At 44.3% G+C, this 23,928-nt stretch overlaps 4 protein-coding genes across 4 annotated transcripts in view; 2 read left to right on the top strand and 2 right to left on the bottom strand.

The window, feature by feature from the left end:
- The window catches only part of LOC100671112 (uncharacterized), a 44,529-nt gene extending 21,228 nt beyond the window's left edge, over nucleotides 1–23,301 (top strand). Inside the window, exons 4-8 of the mRNA XM_064293573.1 lie at nucleotides 1,040–1,288; nucleotides 3,513–3,587; nucleotides 4,650–4,776; nucleotides 19,205–19,325; nucleotides 21,222–23,301. Of these exons, the coding sequence (XP_064149643.1) occupies nucleotides 1,040–1,288; nucleotides 3,513–3,587; nucleotides 4,650–4,776; nucleotides 19,205–19,325; nucleotides 21,222–21,729 (1,080 nt within the window). The 3' untranslated portion in view covers nucleotides 21,730–23,301. The remainder of the gene's footprint in view (nucleotides 1–1,039; nucleotides 1,289–3,512; nucleotides 3,588–4,649; nucleotides 4,777–19,204; nucleotides 19,326–21,221) is intronic.
- Nucleotides 84–1,440, bottom strand: LOC111752374 (histone H2A type 1-D). Its single transcript, XM_023555718.2, has one exon. The coding sequence runs from the start codon at nucleotides 1,382–1,384 to the stop codon at nucleotides 992–994; it is 393 nt and encodes a 130-aa protein (XP_023411486.1). The 5' UTR covers nucleotides 1,385–1,440; the 3' UTR covers nucleotides 84–991.
- LOC100671682 (histone H2B type 1-B) lies at nucleotides 13,339–19,642 on the bottom strand. Its single transcript, XM_023555720.2, has 2 exons — nucleotides 18,733–19,642; nucleotides 13,339–15,313 (listed from the first exon to the last, which is right to left on the bottom strand). Exon 1 carries the CDS (start codon nucleotides 19,575–19,577, stop codon nucleotides 19,197–19,199), a length of 381 nt encoding a protein of 126 aa, XP_023411488.1. The 5' UTR covers nucleotides 19,578–19,642; the 3' UTR covers nucleotides 13,339–15,313; nucleotides 18,733–19,196.
- Nucleotides 19,857–20,908, top strand: LOC100671396 (histone H2A type 1-D). The gene has a single exon (XM_003416422.3). The coding sequence runs from the start codon at nucleotides 19,899–19,901 to the stop codon at nucleotides 20,289–20,291; it is 393 nt and encodes a 130-aa protein (XP_003416470.1). The 5' UTR covers nucleotides 19,857–19,898; the 3' UTR covers nucleotides 20,292–20,908.
- Nucleotides 23,302–23,928: the final 627 nt, after the last annotated feature.

The raw sequence follows: 23,928 nt of genomic DNA on the forward strand, positions 1-23,928 counted from the left end.
ACTAGTGGGCCCGAGAATATTCAAAAGTCCCCGCGCCTTCTCCGGATTGGTCCATCGCCATAGGCGACCTGGGTTAAGAGCTGCTTTCCGGTTGGTGAAGGAATCACGCCCTCGCGTCACCGTCTATTCTGATGTCGTCTTACTTAACCATTCTCTTGTCTCTCGACTGTGGACAAATAATCTTGCACTGCACGTTTCAAAAGCTTTAAAATTGGGAAGTAGTGTAGAAATCCGAAGACTACGAAATCCTCCAGTGAATACTGTTTTTTAAAAAAGCAATCTCTCGAAGATATCTTGTATGAAATTGGGGGGATTTGCGTATGGCCTATTTAAAAAAAAAAAAAAAAAACTTCGCCGGCCATTCACACGCATAGCTATCTATATATATAATTACTCTCTTGGGTATGCTACCTTCACGTGCAGTGAGGGAAAAAACTCCATTTCGGAAGACACAGAGAATTTATGATCTAAATGTTAAGGTGTGTAATTTACCTTATGTATTATAAACTGTTGAACATAAGGTAGGGCATAACGTGTTCCTTAATCTTTATCAGGAAATGGAGGGCAACGGTTAAAAATCAAAAGGCTTTCGCTGTTACTTGTCCTTTCCCGAGATGGCAAATTTCTTTTTTACTGGAAAACTTTCCGTAAGGCACTTCTGGAATACAGATTTGTGTTTACTCCTTCCGCTTGGCTACAAATCTAATTGCCTGCCCCTCACCCCCATTAAGGCTGAAGCTTCTTACGCTGAACTTTGTTTATGGCTTTTCTACCTCACACCCAATGTTCTAGCAAGTACTTCCACTGGGGAAAAAAAGACCTAGCAATGTGCTCCCGAAAGTTAATAGTTTTATCTGTGGCAAAGCCTTTTTGAGAAAAGAACTAATGTCCGCAGCGCGACTGCTCTTTTAACAGAAACTGTAGGTGGCTCTGAAAAGAGCCTTTTATTACCTCCTTGCTCGTCAGTGTGGAAATACACGTATAGAATGCTTTACTTGCCCTTGGCTTTGTGGTGGCTCTCAGTCTTCTTGGGCAGCAGCACGGCCTGGATGTTGGGCAGGACACCGCCCTGCGCGATGGTGACTTTGCCCAGCAGTTTGTTGAGCTCCTCGTCGTTGCGGATGGCCAGCTGCAGATGGCGCGGGATAATTCGAGTCTTCTTGTTGTCGCGGGCAGCGTTGCCCGCCAGCTCCAGAATCTCGGCGGTCAAGTACTCCAGCACCGCTGCCAGGTACACGGGAGCACCAGCACCAACACGCTCGGAGTAATTGCCCTTGCGGAGCAGACGGTGCACACGCCCCACAGGGAACTGCAAGCCGGCTCTGGAAGACCGGGTCTTAGCCTTCGCGCGAGCTTTGCCTCCTTGCTTCCCACGGCCTGACATAACTGCCGGTCAATATAAACAGCCAACCCGACAAGGCCTGAAAAAATAAATTACGTTGCTACACAAGAGAGGTATTTATACTGATAGGGGGCATGCTGTGTGCACTTCTCCCATTGGCTATTGTCAAATACCCAATAGAAAATCAGAACCTGCATCCTTCATTTGCATATAACCCTTCGTTCTTGTGTGAGGTTTATGTTTGATCCAATCGGTAATCCGAGTTGATGAGCCTTTACTTGAGTACTAATAATTAAAAACTGAAATAATTATGCTCTCTTAAAACACCCTTCTTAACGTAATCTGGAGTGTAGGGATTACCGTATTGTTCTGAACGTTGGCTACTGGTCCTTTATCGGGCTTCTGACTCAATTTCGAAAAGGAATAATAAAAAAAAAACAAACTTTGCGTTCCAGTGGATTCCGACTCCTAGCGACCCTACATAGACTCAGACAATTACTAAGTAAACAATTAAGAAGCACTTCTGTTCCAGACATTGTTGTAACTCTTTTAAATCTCACGAGAATGGAAAAGAGAGAGGGAGAACAATTTAAGTGATTCTTTACAAGTCTCCTTAAATTACAAACAAAAATACGAACGCAAAGACTGCATGAGCTAGCCTGTGACCTAACAGAGCAAGTCTATTTTACTCTCATATCTTACATATAATGCCTTCAGGATTACTTTGAAGGTATATACAGTGAGTATTATCCCCATTTTGAAGACTGTGAAACGGACTTAGAAGGTTATTTACCTTGCCCAACGCCACACTGAGCTAAGACGCCAAGGACTCCCAAATACTTGCTGTAAAATCTCTTACCCTTCCCGTATGCCCTTCCCAACCCCCCATCCCTTCTCTTTTCTCACTTAGCTACAACACATCAGACTAGTTCTTTCAGAAAACTCCCCCATCTTCCTCCCTAATTTACTGTACCCCTTCAGATTAGAGGGTTGGCAACACTGAAGTACGAGATTATAAAGAGTCACGGGATTGTTTCAGGAAATGGAAGAATAACCCATCCATTGCACACAAATTGAGATTATGGTATTATAAAGCAGTGCATTCACCGAGGATATTACAGAATCTTTATGTAGTCTTAACCTCTCACGTTGTATGTTTGTTCGTTTAGCCTCTCACATTCAGGAACTTAAAATCAAGAGCGATTTCCACGAGAAATTTTGTTTTTCCTTTTATGGCCCATGAGATAGAAGCACATGGGGTCCTGGAGAAGGCGGAGAATGCTTTCGGAAATTTCTGAGGTTTCAGGCCTAAGGGTCTCTTTATTCCCAAACAGGATGGTAAAAGGAACAAGCACCTAGGCCTGAGAAAACCTGCTCCTAAGCCCTCTGTCGGGAACTATAGTTTTGAAGCCTCCTGGAGACTCCGTCCTCCCCCCACCCCTCCCCAGCCCGCCAAGCCACGACTTCTACTGCGGTTTGGCCGGACCACACTGCGGCCTTAACCACAGTTTGAATTTGGTGCCAGAATCTTGCGCAGATGGGAACAAGGATTTTGGTGCAGGGGAGGACCTGCAGAGGTGTGTCCTAAATCTGTCCTTGGACCTGAACACCACCGCCATGATTCAACATCCGGATCTACAAATGTGGACATGGAAGGGCTACGGGCGGAGAGTTCCAGGCACCAAACCCAAACCCCAAATGCCACCGGAAATAATAAAGCTTCTCAACTCCTTCAGACAGTGAGCACGTGATCTTTGGGCCCCTAAACCCCATGTTGCTCTTTGTTTGCTCGAACAATAAATTTCCACTTTCTGTTTCTCTTGCAGCTGGTGGTGTGGCCTCCCTCATATTTCCATCGGCTAATAGTACAGGGCAAGAATGCTTGGGTTACAGATTTTGGCAACTCTGCCAGGACTTGCAAACTCTGAAACCTGAGCGGTGAGCATCCGGACCCCCAAACCCTTAAGTCTCGCCACGACCCCACTTGGTTGGTAAGGAGTTTCAGGTGGCCGCCGTGATCCCCGCCCTAGGATGAGGTCCGCTGGGTCCCCACCTCACCTTGGAAACAGAAACTGGAAACTTGATGGGAAAGGCCTCTGAATTAAGGTAAGCATGCGGAACCTGGTTATTCCTCTGGTCACCTGAGGGGGGTTAAAGCTCCCCCCCTCAGAGGGGTTACAGTCCCCCTGGGGAGCAAGGCAAAGAAGAGGGTGACGACAGCGCAGCCCTAAGACCCGACCACAAGGTTTGTAAAATAAGGGAAGTGGGGGTCCTGGCTCCGTGGACCCTTCCTCAGCCTAGCTGGTGTCCCTCACCCCATCTGAAACCAAGGGTATCAGGTTGCCCTAACATCAGCGATGGTGGGAGGGGTTGAGGCAGGACTAAGCCATCTCAAGGCCTGAGCTGTAAGGGGGGATCAAAGCCCTGCTAAGATTGTCCTGTCACTCCAGAGATCACCCTGCCATTGGCGAAGATCTTTCTTTCAGAACACTTTCCTTTTCTCTTTCCGTTTCTCTCTCTCTACCTCTGCTCTCCAACAGGAGAAAACGGGCAACTTAGTTTTGGGTCCTTGATTTTGGTTAGGCTCAGGTTTTGGTTCTGTGTGTGGTTTTGGTTCAGAGGATGTCCTTTTTGTATTAGTGTTCTTTGTCTTTCTCATGGATGCTCCTCTAGGTTGGCGGGGGGGCTTCCTTTCGTTTGAGTACGACTGGAGTGTTTTTTGTTTGTCCTTGTGCGAGTGTATAGGAGTAAGAACATGGATAATACTAAAGCATTCCGGAGTGTTCACCCTTAGGGTATACTTTAGAGAAGTGGGATTTAATTCAGCTGTGATCGTAGGGAAAAAGAAAAAGTCCACCGCGACCCTCTGGACCCCAGCAGCGCGCACAGCTTACTTCTCCCCGCCCCCCAACCTGTGCCGGGAGGGAAGGGACAGAGAATCAAACAGCAAGGGCCGTCCAAATGTCCTGGCGATCCTCCCTTGCTGTCACCCTATACGAGGTGGGGGACACCCCATCAAGGGAGTAATGTGGCCCAGGGTGTCCCAAAGCCAGAACAGAGCCAACAGGGAGAGCCAGCCTCCTGCCAGTATCCCCTCTGTCAAACAACTCCATTGGCGACGGGGACATGGATCGGGTTCAGGTTCCCTTTAGTACAGCAGACCTGATTAACTGGAAGAATAACACCTCAGGATGTCGAGAGAAGCCAAAGAAAATGTATGAACTGTTTACTGCCGTCTTTAACTCTTTTGATCCCACATGGGCAGACTGTCAATCTCTCTTAAACACCTTCTTCCCCCCGAGAAGAGAGGGAGATGGTCCTAGACAAGGCCCCAGAAGAACTCAAAGGCGACATGACGCTCAGCCAACTGGAGATGCAGTTGAAAACATCTTCCCCCTCCAAGACCCCCACTGGGAACACAATCGCACAGCAGAGTAAGGTAGGCTCACCCTGTATCAGGACTGTCTTTTAGTGGGCCTTAAAGGTAGAGTGCCTAGGCTCTTAAATTGGAACAAGATATATAAAATTAAACAGCATAAAGATAAGAATCTCTCAGCTTTTTTCGAAAGGATTTACTGATCAGGATCCAGAGGACCCAGCAAATGCTCAAATGGTCAATAGTATTTTTATAAGACAGTGTGCCCCAGACATTGGGAAACAACTTTGTAAGATAGAGAGGGGAGTAACTATGAGTATCAGACACCTAGGCGAGACGGCATTCAAGGTCTGTAACCACAGGGAAGACAAAAGCAGAAAATGCCAGGTTACCTTACCACCAACAGAAGTACAGAATGGGCCCTCTGAGAGGAGAAGACCATGCGCACTTGCAGGGCCAGACCCCAAACGCTGCTGGGAAGTAACCAGTGTGTGTATATTGTAAGCAGGAAAGCCACTGGAAAAGAGAGTGTCCCAAGAGAAAGGGCGAATACCAAGCAATTCAACACGAGGCCTCTCTGGTTGATAATCCCAGCATGGTGGCTCGACCTGTTGTCGCTCCAAATTCAGCCACCCCTCTCCTCACTCCGCCCCTGGGAGACTCCATCCACCAGGACTGTGTCCAGGCGGTGGGCCTGATCCATGCCAGCTGCCCAGGCCCACAAGATCAACTGTAGTGGATGCTGATTTAGAAGTCTTCACAGGCAAAAGTAGCTTTGTTGAGGGTGGCCAACAGAGAGCAATCTACACAGTTGTCAGCTGCACTGAGGTCCTCAAGGCAAACACTCTCACAAACAGAGCCTCGGCCCAAAAAGCTGAACCAATTGCGATGGTCCCGGCCTTGCGGCTGGCCAAGTCCAAGTGAGTGACCATTTATACGGGTTCCGAGTACGTGTTGCCAGTTTTACACATATATGGGGCTTTGTGGAAGCAGAGGGAGCTTCTGAATTGGGACAGTAAAGAAATCAGACAGGGCCAACAGATTTTACAACTCATTGAAGCGGTGTCACTCCTTGCTGCTCTGGCTGTGGTACACTGCAAAGGACATCAGCAAGAAGAAACAGTAGTGGCCCAGGGCCACCAAAGGGCCAATTTAGAGGCCAACTGGGCGAGAAGAACCATGACCCCAGTAGTAGTGGCTGATTCTAACTGCCACAAGTTACAGAAGACCTTTATATGGGCCATTCACGATAATTGCAGAAATAGGAGACGGACAGGGGAGAAACAGTTAATGAGTCTTGGAGGAGTAAAAGGGTAGAAAGCAGGAAGAATGAAGAGAAAACGGAAAAGGAAATAAGAAAAGGCATAGAAGGAAAAAGGTAAAATATCGAGAGAAAGAAAAATAGGAAGAAAGGAGGAAAGAAGGTAAAGAAGAAGCAAAAGAAGGTGAGCAGGAAGTAGGAAGAGAGGGAAGAGGTCTCCCTCAGTATTAAAGTCCATTATTTGCAAAAAAAGAGAAAACAAGACCTTCTCAGCAGCATCGGAGAGGAACAAGCAGGAATATGTTCCAGGAGAAGATTGCACGGAAAAAAAGGTGAATCGGTCTATTGAAGCCCATCTGGCCAAACATTGCCAGAAGATCCAATTAACATGAGTTAAGGCCCTTCCCCTGGCTCTGTTCAGGACTAGGGTTGCACCTCGAACCAAACTTAAGGTAAGCCGTTTTGAGCTTATGTATGGGCGTCTTCTCCTCTGTAACTTGTGGGAGGGCGTGATTACTCTGGGTCCTGAGAATACCTTGGAGGCTAGAGACATGCACAAAGCTAGCCTGTTATTAAACATATTTGTATTCTGTGGCAGGGGTGCTTGACTCTTTTTACCAGTTCATGACATGATGGACCCTTCTACAACCTGCAGTCTCTCTTTCCGGGTCAAGACCTGGAGCACTACAGACCTGGCAGGAGAACAAACCCCCAGCACTGCAATCAAGATCACCAGAAAGGGAGTATGGATCCCCCACTCTCACACTGAGCCAGCCTCTACTCAGGGTACCGACCAACAGGCCCTGCAGAACAGTAAGAATTGGCAGGACAGTAATAACTGCGAAACTCAGGCTTCAGAGGATTTCAAGTGATAGACAATTGTGCCAGCTGATTGTCATCCCCTGGTGACTGGGTAGGTTGTTACCTGACTCTGTTTACGTTTACCGCCTATATGTGCCTTTATATCCTGCTTATTTCCTGTGTCTCTCTGGAGGAAGAGCTGGGCCCCCAGAATGGCAAGATAATTATCTCATAAACACCTCGACACCCTCCACTTAAAAGGTCACTGGGCCTGCTTCACCACCCACCTCCCCCCCCCCCCGCCCCACCAGTTCAACCAGGCCCAATTCCACAGGATATGTGGGATATACAGTAAAGGCAGCAATCCCAAACTTAACATGGTGTCTTCCCCCTCTAAGATCCTTGGCTGTGGGGGTCCTGCTGTTTGTATTTGGGCCTTGTTTGTTTAATCTTTTAGTAAAGTTTGTGTCTTCCCAAAGTTCCACCTGCAGACGATGCTGTGATGGGGATATCACCCCATCTACCCCAACAGGTTCCAGCTAGAGCCCGGTCCTATGCCAGCTCACCTAGGCAGCAAGAAGAAGCTATAGAAGATGAGACCTTCGGCTCTAACCCATTTTAAGATTAAAAGGAACCTGGTAGATGGGGGATTGACGCCTCTGCCAAGACTTCCCTCCATTCTACCATGTTCCCCCCAGCAGCCCGCCAAGCCAAGGCTTCTAACTGCAGTTTGGCCCGACCACACTGCGGCCCTAACCACAATTCGAATTTGGTGCCAGAATCCTGCTCATGTGCGAACCAGGATTTTGGTGCACGCTAGGACCTGGAGAGCTGTGTCCTCAATCTGTCCTTGGACCTGAACATCACTGACATGATTCAACATCCGGACCTCCAAATGTGGATATGGGAGGGCTGAAGGTGGAGAGTTCTGGGCACCAAACCCAACCCCAGACACCACTGTAAGTGACAAAGCTCCCCAACCCCCTCAAACACGTGGTCTTTTGGGCTTCTAAACCTCATGTTGCTTCTTGTTTGTGCAAAATAAATTTCCACTTTGTTTCTCTTGCAACTGGTGGTGTGGTGTCCGCCTCATTTCGACCAGCTAATAGGACAGGACAAGAACCCTCATTTGGTTAGTTTCATCCAGGGAACCTGGCAAGAAAATAAAGTTGTTCAGTTTCTGTATCTTTCTCTTACAAATATTCTGACACCTAGGAATTTTTCTTCTAACAATATTCTACTTTATCTTAAAAAAAAAAAAAAAAAACTTCACCATCAACAGCAGTAATAAATACAGGGAAAAAAATATTGCTCTTGGGTGGATTTCTGACTCATAGCAACCCAATGGGACAGAGTAGAATTGCCCCATAGAGTTACCAAGGAGTGGCTAGTGGGTTGGAACTGCTGGCCTTTTGGTTAGCAGCTGTAGGTCTTAACTACTATACCACCATGACTCCAAATACAGAAAGGAGGGGCAATAGTTATTAATTAGAAGGGTCAAGAAAAAGTTCATGAGGGAAATGTGCATGAGTGTTTATTTACCATACAATAACTGAGCATGATAGGGTTCCAGTGTATATAAAAACAAAAAACCAAACCCACTGCCCACGAGTCAATTCCAACTCATAGTGACCCTACAGGACAGACTACAACTGCTTCTTAGGGTTTCCAAGGCTGTGATCTTTACAGAAACAGATTGTCATATCTTTCTACCGAGGAGCAGCTAGTGGGTTCCAACCACCAAGCCCTCTGTTAGCAGCTCAGCACTTAACCAATGCACCATCAGGGTTCATTCACACTGTGTAAAGCAGTGAACCAAGTAGATCACAACCTGTGCCCTGTGGTGATACTATTCCAGTAGGAGGAGATATACAATAAGGTAAGTGCATAATAAATGTGTAATATATATATATTTTGGTGATGAATGGAGAAAAAGCAAGGAGAGGTGGGGACAAGGCAGGCAAACAGGATGGACAGGGAAAATGTCACCAAGAGGAAGTCATTTGAGTTTAGACCTGAAGGATATGAAGAAGCTGGCCAGGTAGGTAGAATAAATATATCATAAAAGGCTAAATGTATTCAAAGCCAGGGAAATGTTAGGAGCCAAAAACGAGAAGGTAAAACTGTTTTAATTTCCTGAAGACACAGTAGGCTGTGTTATGGAATAGTAGAAATACACAGGGTTACATTAGGGGGAAAAAAAAGCCTAGATTAAGGGTTGCTTTGAAAACCCAAGCTAAAAGGGTGAGAACAGACAGTCACAACATCAAGAATCTATATTCCACTGAGTCATAAAGGAAAATAAATGCACCAGTCACTTGAAGTCACCCAAAGTCAGAGTCAAGAAGCATTTGACATCTGATATGAATAGAACAATTTAACAAAATCCTGTCAGTAAGAGCCTCAAAATAAGTAAACACTAGATAGACACTAGCCTTTGAAAACAAATCTTGTGGAATACAGCTTTTGCAGGAAAGATGGTGAGGAATATTATATTCCATATAAAATGCAAGGAAAAGTAGTTTTTCACCAGTTATAACTCCAAGTTCAGGAAGAGTGAAAGTGAGATAATTGGACATGCACTGGTGTCTACAAAGGGCCCTGGTGGCACAGTGGTGAAGAGCTCAGGCTGCTAACCGAAAGGTCAGCAATTCAAATCCACCAGCTGCTCCTTGGAAACCCTATGGGGCAGTTCTACTCCATCCTATAGGGTTTCTGTGAGTTGGGATCGACTTGATGGCAAGAGGTTTGGTATTTGGTTTTTGGTGTCTATAAGCTATGACAAGAGAGTGAATATCTAGTTTTTGCTCAAATAAGTCAAAGAAGTATAGTTTAGTTTGAACACACTTGAGGAAAAACTAGCTAGCACTGAGGTAATTATTAAGAAAGAGCTACTCCGAAGACAAATCTGGTGGTACGAGGTACCCAGCCACTCACTGGATGTGGTGAGATGGAAACATAAGGAAGGAGATATACAAGCCTACCTTGAACCATGAAGTGGGACAAATTCCCTGAAGGAGTTAAAGGTGAAAACCAGGGTGAACAAAGAAAGGAAGAGCTTCTGCTTTTGAATAAATGTGTAATTCCAAGCATATTCTCTCAGATCTCTAGCCAGAGGAGAGCTATCCAAAACAGTGGCCACTAGCCATATGTGGCTACTGAGAACTTGGAATGTGGTAAGTGTGATATAAAATGTGTTGTAATGTAAAATAGACTTAGTATGAAAAAGATGTAAAATATTGATAATTGTTCACATGAATTGCATGTTGCAATAATACTTTGGCTATGTGGTTTAGATGAAATATACTATTGAGGCTACTAGAAAATTTAAAATGACATACATGGCTATTTCCGTTGGTCAGCACTGTGTTAGAATGTTTTATCTTTACCTTCTCTCACAATATTTAAACAATGCTAAATACAGCCCCCTCTCCCACCAGTGCCCATATTTGTTTTTTGTTAACCAATCTGTAAGTAACATATTAAACGAAATTCATTGCCGTAGAGTTGATTCCGGCTCATAGCGACCCTATAGGACAGAGTAGAACTGCCCCATAGAGTTTCCAAGGAGCACCTGGTGGATTCAAACTGCAAACCTTTACGGTTAGCAGCTGTAGCACTTAACCCTATGCCACCAGGATTTCCAAGTAATATATTAGGTACCTATTACACACTTGGAAACCCTGGTGGCCTAGTGGTTAAGCATTACGGCTACTAACCAAAGGGTCCGCAGTTTGAATCCACCAGGCGCTCCTTAGAAACTCTATGAAGCAGTTCTACTCTGTCCTCTAGGGTTGCGATGAGTCGGAATCGAATCGAATCGACGGCACTGGGTTTGGCTCCCCCCCCCCCCGCCCCCCGCCTCCTTTGGTTTATTACACAGTTAGGAGCCCTGATGATGATACAGTGATTAAAATGTCTGGCTGCTGACTCGGTTTGAACCCACCAGCCACTCTGCAGGAGAAAGGTGTCGCAGTCTGCTTCCCTAAAGATTTACAGCTCTGGAAACCCTATGGGGTAGTTCTACTCTGTCCTGTAGGGTCGCTATGAGTCAGAATCAACTCGATGGCAGTATGTTTGGTTTGTTTTTTGTTTTTGTTTTTGTTTTTGTTTTTATTTTGCACTGTGACATTTGAGGAAGTATTCATGTTATGATCACAGAATCTTACTAGGCATCAGCCAGGACTGCTTTGGCTCCAGGTACTAGAATTTGAGTTCCTTGGGAACAGAAATTTTTGCCTGTTTTGTTCATTACTATATTCCCAGCACCTAGAAAGGTGCCTAATACAGAGGTTCTGAATACATTTTTGTTGAGTAGATGAATGGCTTCATTAAAAAAAAAAAAAAAAAAGCCAACCAAAGGTTGTTTGCACAATAAGGATATTTATTTCCTTGCATAAGAAGATGTTCAGAGCCTGGGAGATCCAGAGTTGGTCTGACTCTAAAACAACGTCATCGTGACCCAGGTCAGGCTCAGTGTGTTGGCTATAGCTAATGCTTGTCTCCTCATGGTCTGAACATGGCTGGCTTGGTGCCAGGAGTCAATGCAAACAAAATAACATCCAGCTGAAGAAAGAGGGCATTTCCTCCCATGTTCCTGTTTTTACTAGGGAGAACCAGGAACAGACAAGTTTAAAAGTGACATATAAGGAAAATAAATTATTCCAGAAGTCAAATGAATTGGAAAGTAGATACTGGAATTAGGCGTTCAGGCTGGAGTGGGAAATGCGTGAACAAAGACAGTGGCATTGGAATGAAAAGAGGGGAAGGACAGGAAGGAAGAAGAGTTATTTGAAAGTAAGAACCTGAAAGATTCAGTGACAGATAAACTACAGAGAATACCGGATAAGGACTGGTCAACAATCTTCACAGATTTAAGACTATATTAATCTTAACAGAAGTGGGAATGAGAAAAGAAGAAATGTGAAGAGCAATATGATGGTGTGTCATTCTATATGCTGTTGATATGACAGCAAACTATACACCTGGATTCTCTGGCTCTCAACCAGATGTGTGGACTTCAGCTGTGGAAAGAACTGAAAACCTGAGACCCGATTGTAGACATCAATCCAATATCTGAATTAAGTCTCACTGAGGCCACTGACAAAGGCAGGCTAAGGAATGGAAGAGAAGACTCAAGGCTGGGCTGTGGTAGTATCATCCAAGCACTTGGAAAGCATAGAAAAGAAATATATAGAATCATTAACTGTCAGAAAGAGAGAAGATCTAGAACGGAGAGATGTAAACAATGCCAAATGGACACATTCACTACTGTAAAATGGCAATGACTCCTACATTTATCTATAGAGTTAATGTCATCTCCACCAAAGTCCCCAAAATATTCTTTTGTAGAGTGTGGGTGAAGTGCATGGGGAGAGGTAGGGGGAACAAGAGAAAGAATTACAAAGTCATTTATTGATTATTACAAAGTTATTGCAAAGAACATCCATTGCATGTCCATGGTTCTAGAACTCCCATGGGCTTCCCAATGTGGTATATGTTTATGTATATGGAGGGGGAAAGGTCAGGTGTATAACACGATCATGACACAGATAAATAAATATAAATTTTTAGTGACTGTGTTCCAGACTAGACTCAGCTTACACTGCAAGAGTTAGAACCATGAATACTTTGGTTTTTATGTTTACCTTATAGACATTACAAAACACCAAATAAGAACAGGGGACAATAAGATCCCTCATTTTGAAACAGAAGCCTAAAAATGATAATATATTTTCAAAGATAGCTCAAGTTTACCTTTTCCAGATCAACTGGAATGTGGCATTCATCTGACAGAAATTCTAATAAAGCCAGTTAAGAGGCTTCCAGTACTTCAAAAGCCATTGTTAAAAAAAATAATAATAATAATAATCACTAAATCTGTCTTAGTTTTTTTTTGCTGCTGTAACAAATACCACTAGTGGGTGGCTTTAAAGAACAGAAATTTATTTTCTCACAGACATTAAAGGAAGCTAAACCAAAAAAAAAAAAAAAAACCTAACCCACTGCCGTCGAGTTGATTCTGACTCATAGTGACTCTCCAAAATCAGGGGACCTGCTCCAAACCCTGGTGGTGTAGTGGTTAAGAGCTATGGATGCTAACCAAAAGGTCGGCAGTTCAAATCCACTAGGTGCTCCTTGGAAACCCTACAGGACAGTTCTACCCTGTCCTATAGGGCCACTATGAGTTGGAATTGACTTGAAGGCAATGGGTTTGGTTTTTTGGGTTTTTTTTGTTTTTGGCTTTAGAGGAAGGTTCTTTCTCTATGGGCACTGAGGCAAGAGCCTTGTCTCAGGTCTGTAAGCCCTGAGTTCATCAGTTCCTTGGTGTAAAAATGGCCTGGGGGCGGCATCTGACCTACTCTAACTTCACAAGGGGAAAGGAAAATCAACATCAACAGCCCAAGGCTGATTCCTATGAGGCAGAGGCCACACAAGCCTCTTCTCTCTGCCATCTTTACCAATTATGACACCAACTCTCCCTCCCATGGCACTCTCTACTTCTCTGCTGGGTTCCATAATTCATTGCAAAGGCCACACAGAACTCACAGGCAATACTCATGATTATAGGGTTTATTACAGAAGTAAGAGGTTACAGTTCAGGTTCAGGAACACTAACAATACAGTTCTTCCATTAGGAAAGCCTCTTCCCAGCAGTGCTCACAGATATGCCTTTCCCTGGCCTTCAGTCTCTGCCCAAAGGCACTCAGCTTTCTCACTCTGTGGTTGGGAAGGCCCCCATGCTGTCTCCTGCTGCCATCTATATGCCTACGTCATCTTATAGCCACCCTGTAGGACAGAGTAGAACTGCCCCATAGGGTTTCCAAGGCTGGATTCTTTATGGAAGCAGACTGCCACATCTTTCTTCCACAGAATGGCTGGTGAGTTCAAACCACCAACCTTTCACTTAGCAGAGCTCATAACAACATCCAATTTTATTTATATTTATTGAGTATAAAAGGCTATTCATACGCAGAATGTGTTCTTTGTGAAATTCATCTAAAAATAGTCATTTTGTCTTTTTATATTGTTTTCTTAGAAACAATGAATAAGAATTATTTCAAAAGTCTCGAGCCAGATGTTTGACTTCTGATTCTGGACCAAGGTGGAATGCCTTACTTCCCCTTATTACCTCACCCTTTGCAGTTTCAGTCCAGTGTATTGGAACTCATGGCAACCTCATGTGTTCCAGAGCAGACCTGTACTCCATAGGGTTTTTACGGCAATGAGCTAGAAGTGGATCACCAGGCCTTTCTTCCTAGGCACCTCTGGGTGTGTTGGAACCACCAACCTTTCAATCAGTAGCTGTACACTTAAACATCTGCACCATCCAAGGAATTCCTATTCCTTGCCCTAATTTTATATGAAATGAAGGTAAAAGGAATCTGAAAGGTAAAGAGAAATCAGACCAGCTAGGAACCTCAGGACAACAGGGTGGTGAGTTCTCTGTTTTCTTCTTGCCTCATATATCCCTGACTGTGTGCTGGAGAACTTGGCAACATGAAAATGCCAATGGAAGCAGACAAAAAGTCCTGGATGATGGAATGTCCATTGACTTTTATTTGTTTATTTACAATTATGTGTAGTGGTTATTACTATTTTTTTTAAATAATAAGCAGGCATTATTTTTCCAGGAAGTTTAAAAAAAAAAAAAACTCATTTAGACATGTTTCTGTTAGGCACCGTCGAGTCGGCTCTGATTCATAGAGACCTTATGTACAACAGAGTGAAACACTGCCCAGTCCTGCTCCATCCTCACAATCTTTGTTATACTTGAGCCCATTGTTGCAGCCACGGTGTCAATCCACCTCAGTGAGGGTCTTCCTCTTTTTCAATGAGCCTGTACTTTAGCAAGCATGACATCCTTCCCCAGCCACTGTCCCTCCTGATAACATATCCAAAGTATGTGAGAAGTCTCGCCATCCTTGCTTCTAAGGAGCATTCTAGCTGTACTTCTTCCAAGAGAGGTTTGTTCATTCTTTTGTCAGTCCATGGTATATTCAGTACTCTCTTCACCAACACCATGATTCAAAGGTGTCAATTCTTCTTCAGTCATACTTATTCATTGTCCGGCTTTCAAATGCATATGAGGTGACTGAAAATACCATGGCTTGGGTCAGGTGCACCTTTGACCTCAAAATGACATCTTTGCTTTTTAACACTTGAAAGAGGTCTTTTACAGCAGAATTGCCCAATGCAATATGTGGTTAGATTTCTTGACTGCTACTTCGATGGGTGTTGATGGTAGATCCAAATAAAATGAAGTCCTTGAAAACTTCAATCTTTTCTTCATTTGTCATGATGTTGCTTATTGGTCCAGTTGTGAGGATTTTTGTTTTTTTATGTTGAGATGTAATCCATACTGAAGGCTGCAGTCTTTGACTTTCACTGGTAAAAGCTTCAAGTCCTCTTCGCTTTCAGCAAGCAAGGTTGTATCATCTGCATATTACCAGTGGCTAATGAGTCTTCCTGCAATCCTGCCACCATGATCTCTTTCATATAGTCCCTCTTCTCAGATTTAGACATGTATCATCTAATGGAAATTAAAAGCAAGGGAAAATAATGAAATGTTTCTAAGGGATGCTGAAGACAGAACTAAGAACAGTCTATGCCTTTTCACCTGCCATGAAGCATTGGGCAGGGCTGTCCTTATCTCCTGACTGTCACCCCTTTTTTCTCAAATCATAAGCTGTCTCCGAACCTCCTGTCATCTGTCTCTTTTTGAGCCTTTCTTCTCCTTTCTTAATTCTGTCACCCTACCTCCAAATCAAAATTTTCCCAAGTCCCCTCCATCTGGTTCTGAGCGCCCACAGCTCAGCCAAGGGTATCTCCTCTTTTCCCTCCCTCCATCAGTTCAGCTCCTCCTTTCTTCAGGTTCTCTTTATTGGATAGGGTGGTAGTCAAAACTTACTATGACCGAAAAAATTGGGCATGCAGTGTAGGTTATTTCTCTGTCTCTTTTATTTTAACCCTGTGGTAGAGGAATGGTCTTCCTCTACACCACCCATCCAGGCTGCCTAAGTAAAGGCTTTGGGACCAGAACATTCCTCTGACAAGCTGAAAATTGGATCGCCTTTTCTCTCCCAGTTCCTTCTCCTTATCAGAGAAGTCTTGCCCCTGTCCTGGACACACAGTAATGTTCTCTGTCTCTCTTATATGCACAATCAACATAAAGCACCTGGTCAACCCCACTTCTATATTTGTTCACAGCAGGGATGGAACTGAGCTCTCTCATACTATGTACTATGGTACAAGAGGGGTGAACATAGAACATTTGCCCTGCAGTGGCCATATGTGGGATGAACGTGCTGGCCATGGGAGGCTGGTGCCCACTAGTGAAGCCACTCATGCTCTGTCTCTTCTCTGTGTGAGTAAAACTTTTCCTATGCACTGACAGACCATGTATGTGGTCTTTTGCTGGCTATTGTGGACCCTGCTTCAACACCTTGAGACTGTAGCTCTGGAGAAAATGTGGGTGTTAGTTAACTAGGAAAAGGGTACATAAACCTTTTTAGTACTTCCCTCAAGCTGATGGACTTGTCCACTGTCCTTGCTGTATCGAAAGTTGGAACCTCATCAGAATCAACTGACATTTGTAAATATGAAAATTTCTGGCTTCTCACATCTCCCCTCATAGACCCAAGGCCTACCAGCCAGCCCAGGTACGTGATTTTTTTTTTTTTTTTTCTTAATTCACTTGTAAAGATCAGCCAGATAAAATAGCGATGGCAGAAAGGCCTAGTTTTGAGTTTAAGCCTGGAATGTAATTTGGGCTTGTCAACTAAGGGTCCCCAAACCCCAGTGCCGTCGAGTCGATTCCAACTCATAGCGACCCTATAGGATGGAGTAGAACTGCCCCCATAGAGTTTCCAAGGAGCGCCTGGTGGATTTGAACTGCTGACCCTTTAGTTAGCTGCCGTAGCACTTAACCACTACGCCACCAGCATTTCAACTAAGGGTATAACACCAAAAAACCCATTGCCCTCAAGTTGATTCCAGCTCATAGTGATCCTACAGGACAGGGTAGAACTGCTCTATAGGGTTTCCAAGGATCTCCTGGTAGATTCTAACTGCTGATCTTTTTGGTTACAAGTTTTAGATAAAACATTCTCAGTTTCTTATTTGAAAGGAGAAAGAGAGAAACAAATAAAAGAACAAAAGAAAGCAAGCAGGCAAAACTTATGAAGGACAAATTGGAGAGAAAATAATCCCTACCTCAAGAGATTATTTTGAAAATGTGGAAAATCAAATATTAAATAAGCTTCTTGCCAATTTCAGAACTCAGGAATATTTCCAAAGGGACCTGTGGGCCATTTCTTTGAAATGTAAATGTCAAGAAAGATAGCGCTCCCAACTCCCATTTTTCTGGGAGGAGATGAGCATGCCTGCAGACTTAGCTCCAAACTACAAACCTACCTCCAACCATAAAGATATGAGACATTATTAATTGATTATCTTGAGAACATGTATGTAATGGGTTGTGTTATGGAATGAACTGTGTCCCCCAAAATGTGTATCAATTTGGTTAGGCCATGATTCCCAGTACTGCGCAATTGTCCACCATTTTGTGATCTCATATGATTATCCTATGTGTTGTAAATCTTAACGTCTATGATATTAACGAGGCAGGATTAGAAGCAGTTATATTAACAAGGCAGAACTAAATCTTTAGGATTAGGTTGTATCTTGAGTCAATCTCTTTTGAGATATAAAAGAGAGAATTGAGCAGAGAGGAGTGGGACCTCATGCCACCATGAAAAAAGCATAGGGAGCAGAGTGCTTTCTTTGGATCCTGGGGTACTCGTGCTGAGAAATTCCTAGACCATGGGAAGATTGATGACAAGGACCTTCCCCCAGAGGCGACAGAAATAGAGCACCTTCCCCTAGACCTGGTGGCCTGAATTTAGACTTCTAGCCTCCTAAACCGTCAGAGAATAAATTCCTCTTTGCTAAAGCCAACCACTTAAGGTATTTCTGTTTTAGCAGCACTAGATAACTAAGACAGGTTGCATCCACTTAGCCACATAGAGGGGTGAGATTTCTTTGTCTTTGCAATATCTAAAGCAGATTCCCTGTGATGCATCCCCTCCTGGCTTAATGCTTATTCAATAATAAAATTGTGTTCTTTCTCTTCCAACTTTGTGATCTTTTCTGAGTTTGCAGATTTTTTAAATTATATTTCCTCAACAGATGTTAAGATACAATATTACTACCTACGTGTCAGCCTTCCAAGGGAGGAACCTACAGGACAGTGATCCTTAAACTGCAGCCTGAGTTCACTACTTCTTGTTTTGGGGGGCAGGCAACCATTGTTATAATGTAAAAAAAACCAAGCATTATTCATTTTCAAGACAAATGTCTCATAATATCTTGCATACACTGGGATAGGAAGTGCTTCTCATACTGAGGCTGACATCTTCCCTGGGATCCTGGAGAAGGTGATTTTTACTTTCCTTTAAAAGATCCTGTTTGAGAAATTCTTTAAATTTTGCTTTGTTCTCCAAAGACACTGCTGTATGTCATCTACATAAGAGACTGATAAACAGACTGAACATACTTTTCCTTTTAATTGGCAGCTGTCTTTTTTCCCTGTCTTCCTACCTTCCCCGTACCCTGCACTCAAAATCGGTACTTTTGAGGTTCTAGATTCTTGCTAAAGAGCCTACAAGAAAAACCGGCAGTGGGCCCCTCCAACTGAGATCTTCCCAGTCAGACACAAGGTGGCGCCAGATGGGAAATAGAGGGAAATTCAAACCCTTTGTCCTCCCGGAGCTCTAGCCATTATCCCGCCCCATTCTGGTGACAAGCCCCTAACGGTAAGTGATACATGAAATGAGGTCCGGATTTCTTGCATTCGATTAAAAAAAATTTTTTTAAACGGCTGTGCAATGGCAAAGAGGTCGAGTAGACGCTCCAGAATTTCCCAGAAAAACAACCGGAGATCTCCCTTACCTGTGCCCCAATGCAGGCAGCCACGTCTGACATCTTGAGTTCATGTTTCGGGCGAAAACGACCCGACATCCTCCTCCTCCTCACTCTTGGGGCAAGAGCCTGGCTAACCACGCTCTCAGGGGTAACTACGCACGGAAACGTCTTAACCACTCCGTTATTCTCCAGGGACCTTCCAGTCACCACTAGGAAAGTGCTGGGACGCAGGAGAGAAAGAGCGTTCTCGAGTATAAATAAATAAAAATCCCAAGGATTGCATCAAACACTGAAAATACGAGTTTAATTAAGTTAAAACAGCTTTTTCGGAGGGAGCTAGGGCAGCAGAAAAAATTTGTCAGTTTAACTTGGTCTTTAAGTACCTCAGCTTTTCTCTCTTATGCACAATGATCGCAATTACAGCTCTCTTCCGAGAAAGTAGGTGGCTCTGAAAAGAGCCTTTGAATTAAGAAAAACCTACGCAAGCCCGTCTATTTAGAGCTGGTGTACTTGGTGACGGCCTTGGTGCCCTCGGACACCGCGTGCTTGGCCAGCTCCCCGGGCAGCAGCAGGCGCACGGCCGTCTGGATCTCCCTGGACGTGATGGTCGAGCGCTTGTTGTAATGCGCCAGGCGAGAAGCTTCCCCAGCAATGCGTTCGAAGATGTCGTTGACGAAGGAGTTCATAATACCCATCGCCTTGGATGAGATCCCGGTGTCAGGATGGACCTGCTTCAACACCTTATAAACGTAGATAGAGTAACTTTCCTTGCGGCTGCGCTTGCGCTTTTTCCCATCCTTTTTCTGCGCCTTAGTTATAGCTTTCTTAGACCCCTTTTTAGGAGCTGGTGCAGATTTAGAAGGCTCAGGCATAACTGTTCAGAACTGGAACTGAACCGCTTAACAACCTCTTCACCACCGAAGTTAGGAAAAATCCTGGAGCCCTCTCTTTATAGTTGCATAATTCAAATGAGGGTTTACGAACTCTCACCTCTGATTGGATAGTAGTACACTTTGCCAAGTACGGTGTTTATGCAAATAAGCAATACACACTTTCTTTTCCTATTGGACAAAACAAGGCTGTCTATTTTAACCAATCAGGCAGGGTACATTCATAGCCCTGCATTGCCTATAAGTGCGTTTTTCCAGCTTAAAACGCTTTCAATTTGCGTGTTGGTTATAGTGTAAAGTGCGATGTCTGGGCGGGGAAAGCAGGGTGGTAAGGCTCGCGCCAAAGCCAAAACTCGGTCCTCCCGCGCCGGGTTGCAGTTCCCGGTGGGCAGAGTGCACCGCTTGCTCCGTAAGGGAAACTACTCCGAGCGAGTCGGAGCCGGCGCACCGGTGTACCTGGCGGCGGTGCTGGAGTACCTGACGGCCGAGATCCTGGAGCTGGCGGGCAACGCGGCCCGCGACAACAAGAAGACACGTATTATCCCGCGCCACTTGCAACTGGCCATCCGCAACGACGAGGAGCTCAACAAGCTGCTGGGCAAAGTCACCATCGCGCAGGGTGGCGTCCTGCCCAACATCCAGGCCGTGCTGCTGCCCAAGAAAACCGAGAGTCACCATAAGGCTAAGGGCAAGTGAAGCCCACAAATAAGCAGTAAAAACACTTCCTTGTTCTCAACCAGACAAAAGGCTCTTTTCAGAGCCATCCACACTTTCAAGAGAGAAGCTGATAACTCTGTATTTGTATATTCCTAAACTACGTAGTGTTTAAAAGTAACATAAGAAAAGCCTGTGTCGTAACCAATAAGATACATTAGTTTAAAGAGCACCAGGAAAGTAGGTCGTTCAGAATATTTTGTATAAAAAGAAACCTAACAAGCAAAATAAGGTGTTTTACAAAACAGGCGGGGCCGAGAAATGTTGGGGCTCGAAAAACGAAGTAAGGAAATTCACCACGTCCTTAACCAATAATAAAGCAGTGTTAGTTCCTCAAATTCTGAATCTAGAAAAATAATCTTGTCCAACATTAACCAGTGACAATTTGTTGCTATTCTGTGTGTACCCGCCAAATCTGAAACCGTCGCTTTAACTGCTTCGCCAGATATTCCACCCAGGTACATTGACATATAGATCACAAAGGTTTCACAAACTCAGGATTAGGGGAGCTACAATGACCAGGGCTTGTGTCAGTCCAGGCGACTCGCGATAATTTAACTGGAAAAGAAAACAGACGGTTAAGTGCAGACGATAAAACTGTACTTAATATGTGGGGACCACCAGTATTGACATAACCTGCAAGCATGTTAAGGATTCATGATCTCATGTCCCATTCAGATATATGGAATCAGAATTTACATTTTAACAAGATCCCTAAAGGGTTCCTCATGCACACAGTACATGGAGACGGGCAGAACTAGAACTTTAGAAAATTAATCCCCTACAAATATCTGAGATTAACAAAAGGAATCCCGGATGATGAAGTGGAATAGTTCATCCAATCACAGTCTCTAGTTATTAACCAATCACCAGTCAGTCATCAGCCAATGGTTTTATCGCGCGGAACTTTTGAAACTTCATAAAGCCAATCAGGTCGCTTCAAACTATATTTAAAGGCAATTTTACCACCAGTTTGCTAGACTTTTTGTTTGTTTTCAGTCTCTCCGTGATGGCTCGTACCAAGCAGACAGCCCGCAAGTCCACCGGCGGCAAGGCACCCCGCAAGCAGCTGGCCACCAAAGCTGCCCGCAAGAGCGCCCCGGCCACCGGCGGCGTGAAGAAGCCTCACCGCTACCGGCCCGGCACCGTGGCGCTGCGCGAGATCAGGCGCTACCAGAAGTCCACCGAGCTGCTGATCCGCAAGCTGCCTTTCCAGCGGCTGGTGCGCGAGATTGCGCAGGACTTCAAGACCGACCTGCGCTTCCAGAGCTCGGCCGTCATGGCGCTGCAGGAGGCGTGCGAGGCCTATCTGGTGGGGCTGTTTGAGGACACCAATCTGTGCGCCATCCATGCCAAGCGCGTCACCATCATGCCCAAGGACATCCAGCTGGCCCGCCGCATCCGCGGGGAGAGGGCGTAAATTGCCACTTTTCCCTTTGACTTCAAAAAGGCTCTTTTCAGAGCCACCCACACTTTCACTCAAAAGTGGTTGTACTCTTAATTTACCTATTTTGCTTACTAGCCACCTGTATGTATGTAAATGCCCACTGAAAGCTTAATTCAGCTGAGTCAAAGACAACCGTTTCTTTTTAAAAGAGGCCACTATCTGTTAAGGTTTGATGGCTGACGAGGTATTAAACTGCAGAGCTTCTGTCTCGCTGAGGTAGATTGGCGGGGACACCCTAGGGCTTTAAAGTTTGTAAAATCTAGTGTTCCCTTAGGATGGAAAGTTCACATTCCAATTTATAAAAAGTTCGTATCCACAATATTCAGAAAGAGGATATTTTATGAATACACCGCAGTGTTTTTCTGTATTTTTGTCTGTATACTCAGATTATGTCTTCAAAATTAATTTGTATTTTCTACATGGACAATGGGAAGATATTTCCTAGCATGTTTGATCACAGCTTCTTTTCTGTTATTGACAATTTAGAAGTTTCAGTTTTAAAACATTATTGGGTGTCCAGTAATTTTCAGGATTTTTTTCCAATTTAGGAAATCCTGTATCAAGCTTCTTTCCTATGTGAATGAAAAAAATCGGGAGAACTCTTCACAGATTAGCTACAGGGTCAGTATATTTTAAATCTTAATTCTCCTGTGCACTAAGCACTTACTCTCAGTGGGGGGCGCAACGGGTATGTGGATGTCTTGCTGTGACATCTTGCCCTGCATCTTCTTGTGAGCATTCCAGGTATCCCAGCAAATAGTAGTTTTCTTTGAAGCCATTCTTTCATCAGTTTAGTTAACAAAAACTGAGCTATATAGGAGCACGCCTATAAATCACTTACCTCATTAACCCCAAACTAAACGTATCTCCAACTAAATTTTCTCTTACACAAATCCCAAATACACTCACCAACGTTCCAATATAATCAGACACAAGGTGAATTGTAATGGAAGGGAAGACTGAGTGGAAATCAGCAACCATCATAAACAACTGTAAGTAAAATACCTTATTATTGCGAAATTAAAAACAAACCAAAAACTATTAAGACCAAGTAAACGCACTGTTAAGGCCTTTCCCAGGGCCTTGGAAAAAAAAAAATTGCTGAGCCTGATGCTTCCATTACCCGTCCCCAACCCAGTGCCATGGAGTCAATTCTGACTCATGAGAACTGGCTATGCTTTTCAAAATTATACATGGGGTTTCTCTGCCCCCTGCCAGTCTGGTCCAATACACTTCGATGTGAGCACCCTAGGAATTAATTGAGTATCTCTGGTCTGGAGTGTCTGCGTAGTCGGGGCTTAGTGGTTAAGGTGATGGGCTAGAAATCCATTGGGGTTTCTCTGTGCAGGTTTGGTTCCTGCTGACTATGAGCATTTTTGGAACCCTGATGGCGCAGTAGTCAACAGCTTGGCTGCTTAACCAAAAGGTCGGCAGTTTGAATACACCAGCCGGTCCTTGAAAACCCTATGGGGCCAGTTCTTCTCTGTCCTGTAGGGTCACTATGAGTCAGAATCGACTTGATGGCAAAGGGTTTGTTTTTGTTTTGCTTTGGCCTGGGATACTCCCAGACCCCTCAGATGTATCGCTGCTTTGCATGATGCTATGGCTATAGAATTGCTATGAGTCGGAATCGACTCGAAGGCTCTGGGTACTGGGTATGGCTGGTGGTACCATTCTCAGAGATATCAGGAGGAGAAAGATTAGTGAGGAGGATATAAGGTCACCTCTAAGCAACCTGAACTCTTCAGTGCTAAAATGAGTTGCCTGGGATAACAATTTTGCAGGGTTTTATAGGCTCGTTCTGTCCTGAAAATGACCTTCCTTTATAAAGGTCACCATAAAAGTGAGATAATAGAGATGAATTCATTAGAGAAGTCTGTGTAGTAGCTCTAACCTTGATAGTTTTCCATGGGTCAAGTACCATCCGAAGCCTGAATTATTATGTATAATCCTTACTACACACTGTATGGCAAATTCTCTCACTGTATCCATTTTATAGAGCTGGAACTTTAGCCTGAGATATTTTGGTTAATTGGCCAGTCATCCCACTAGCAAATATCATTGCTAGGATTTAATCCCAGGCAATCTCACGCCACACTCACACTCTTAATATCTTCTAATGAATAAGATTACCCAAACATGGGATTTATCAGATCTAGAGTTTCCTCCTAA

The sequence above is a fragment of the Loxodonta africana genome, chromosome 1 (assembly GCF_030014295.1).
Source record: "Loxodonta africana isolate mLoxAfr1 chromosome 1, mLoxAfr1.hap2, whole genome shotgun sequence".
NCBI lineage: Eukaryota > Metazoa > Chordata > Mammalia > Proboscidea > Elephantidae > Loxodonta > Loxodonta africana.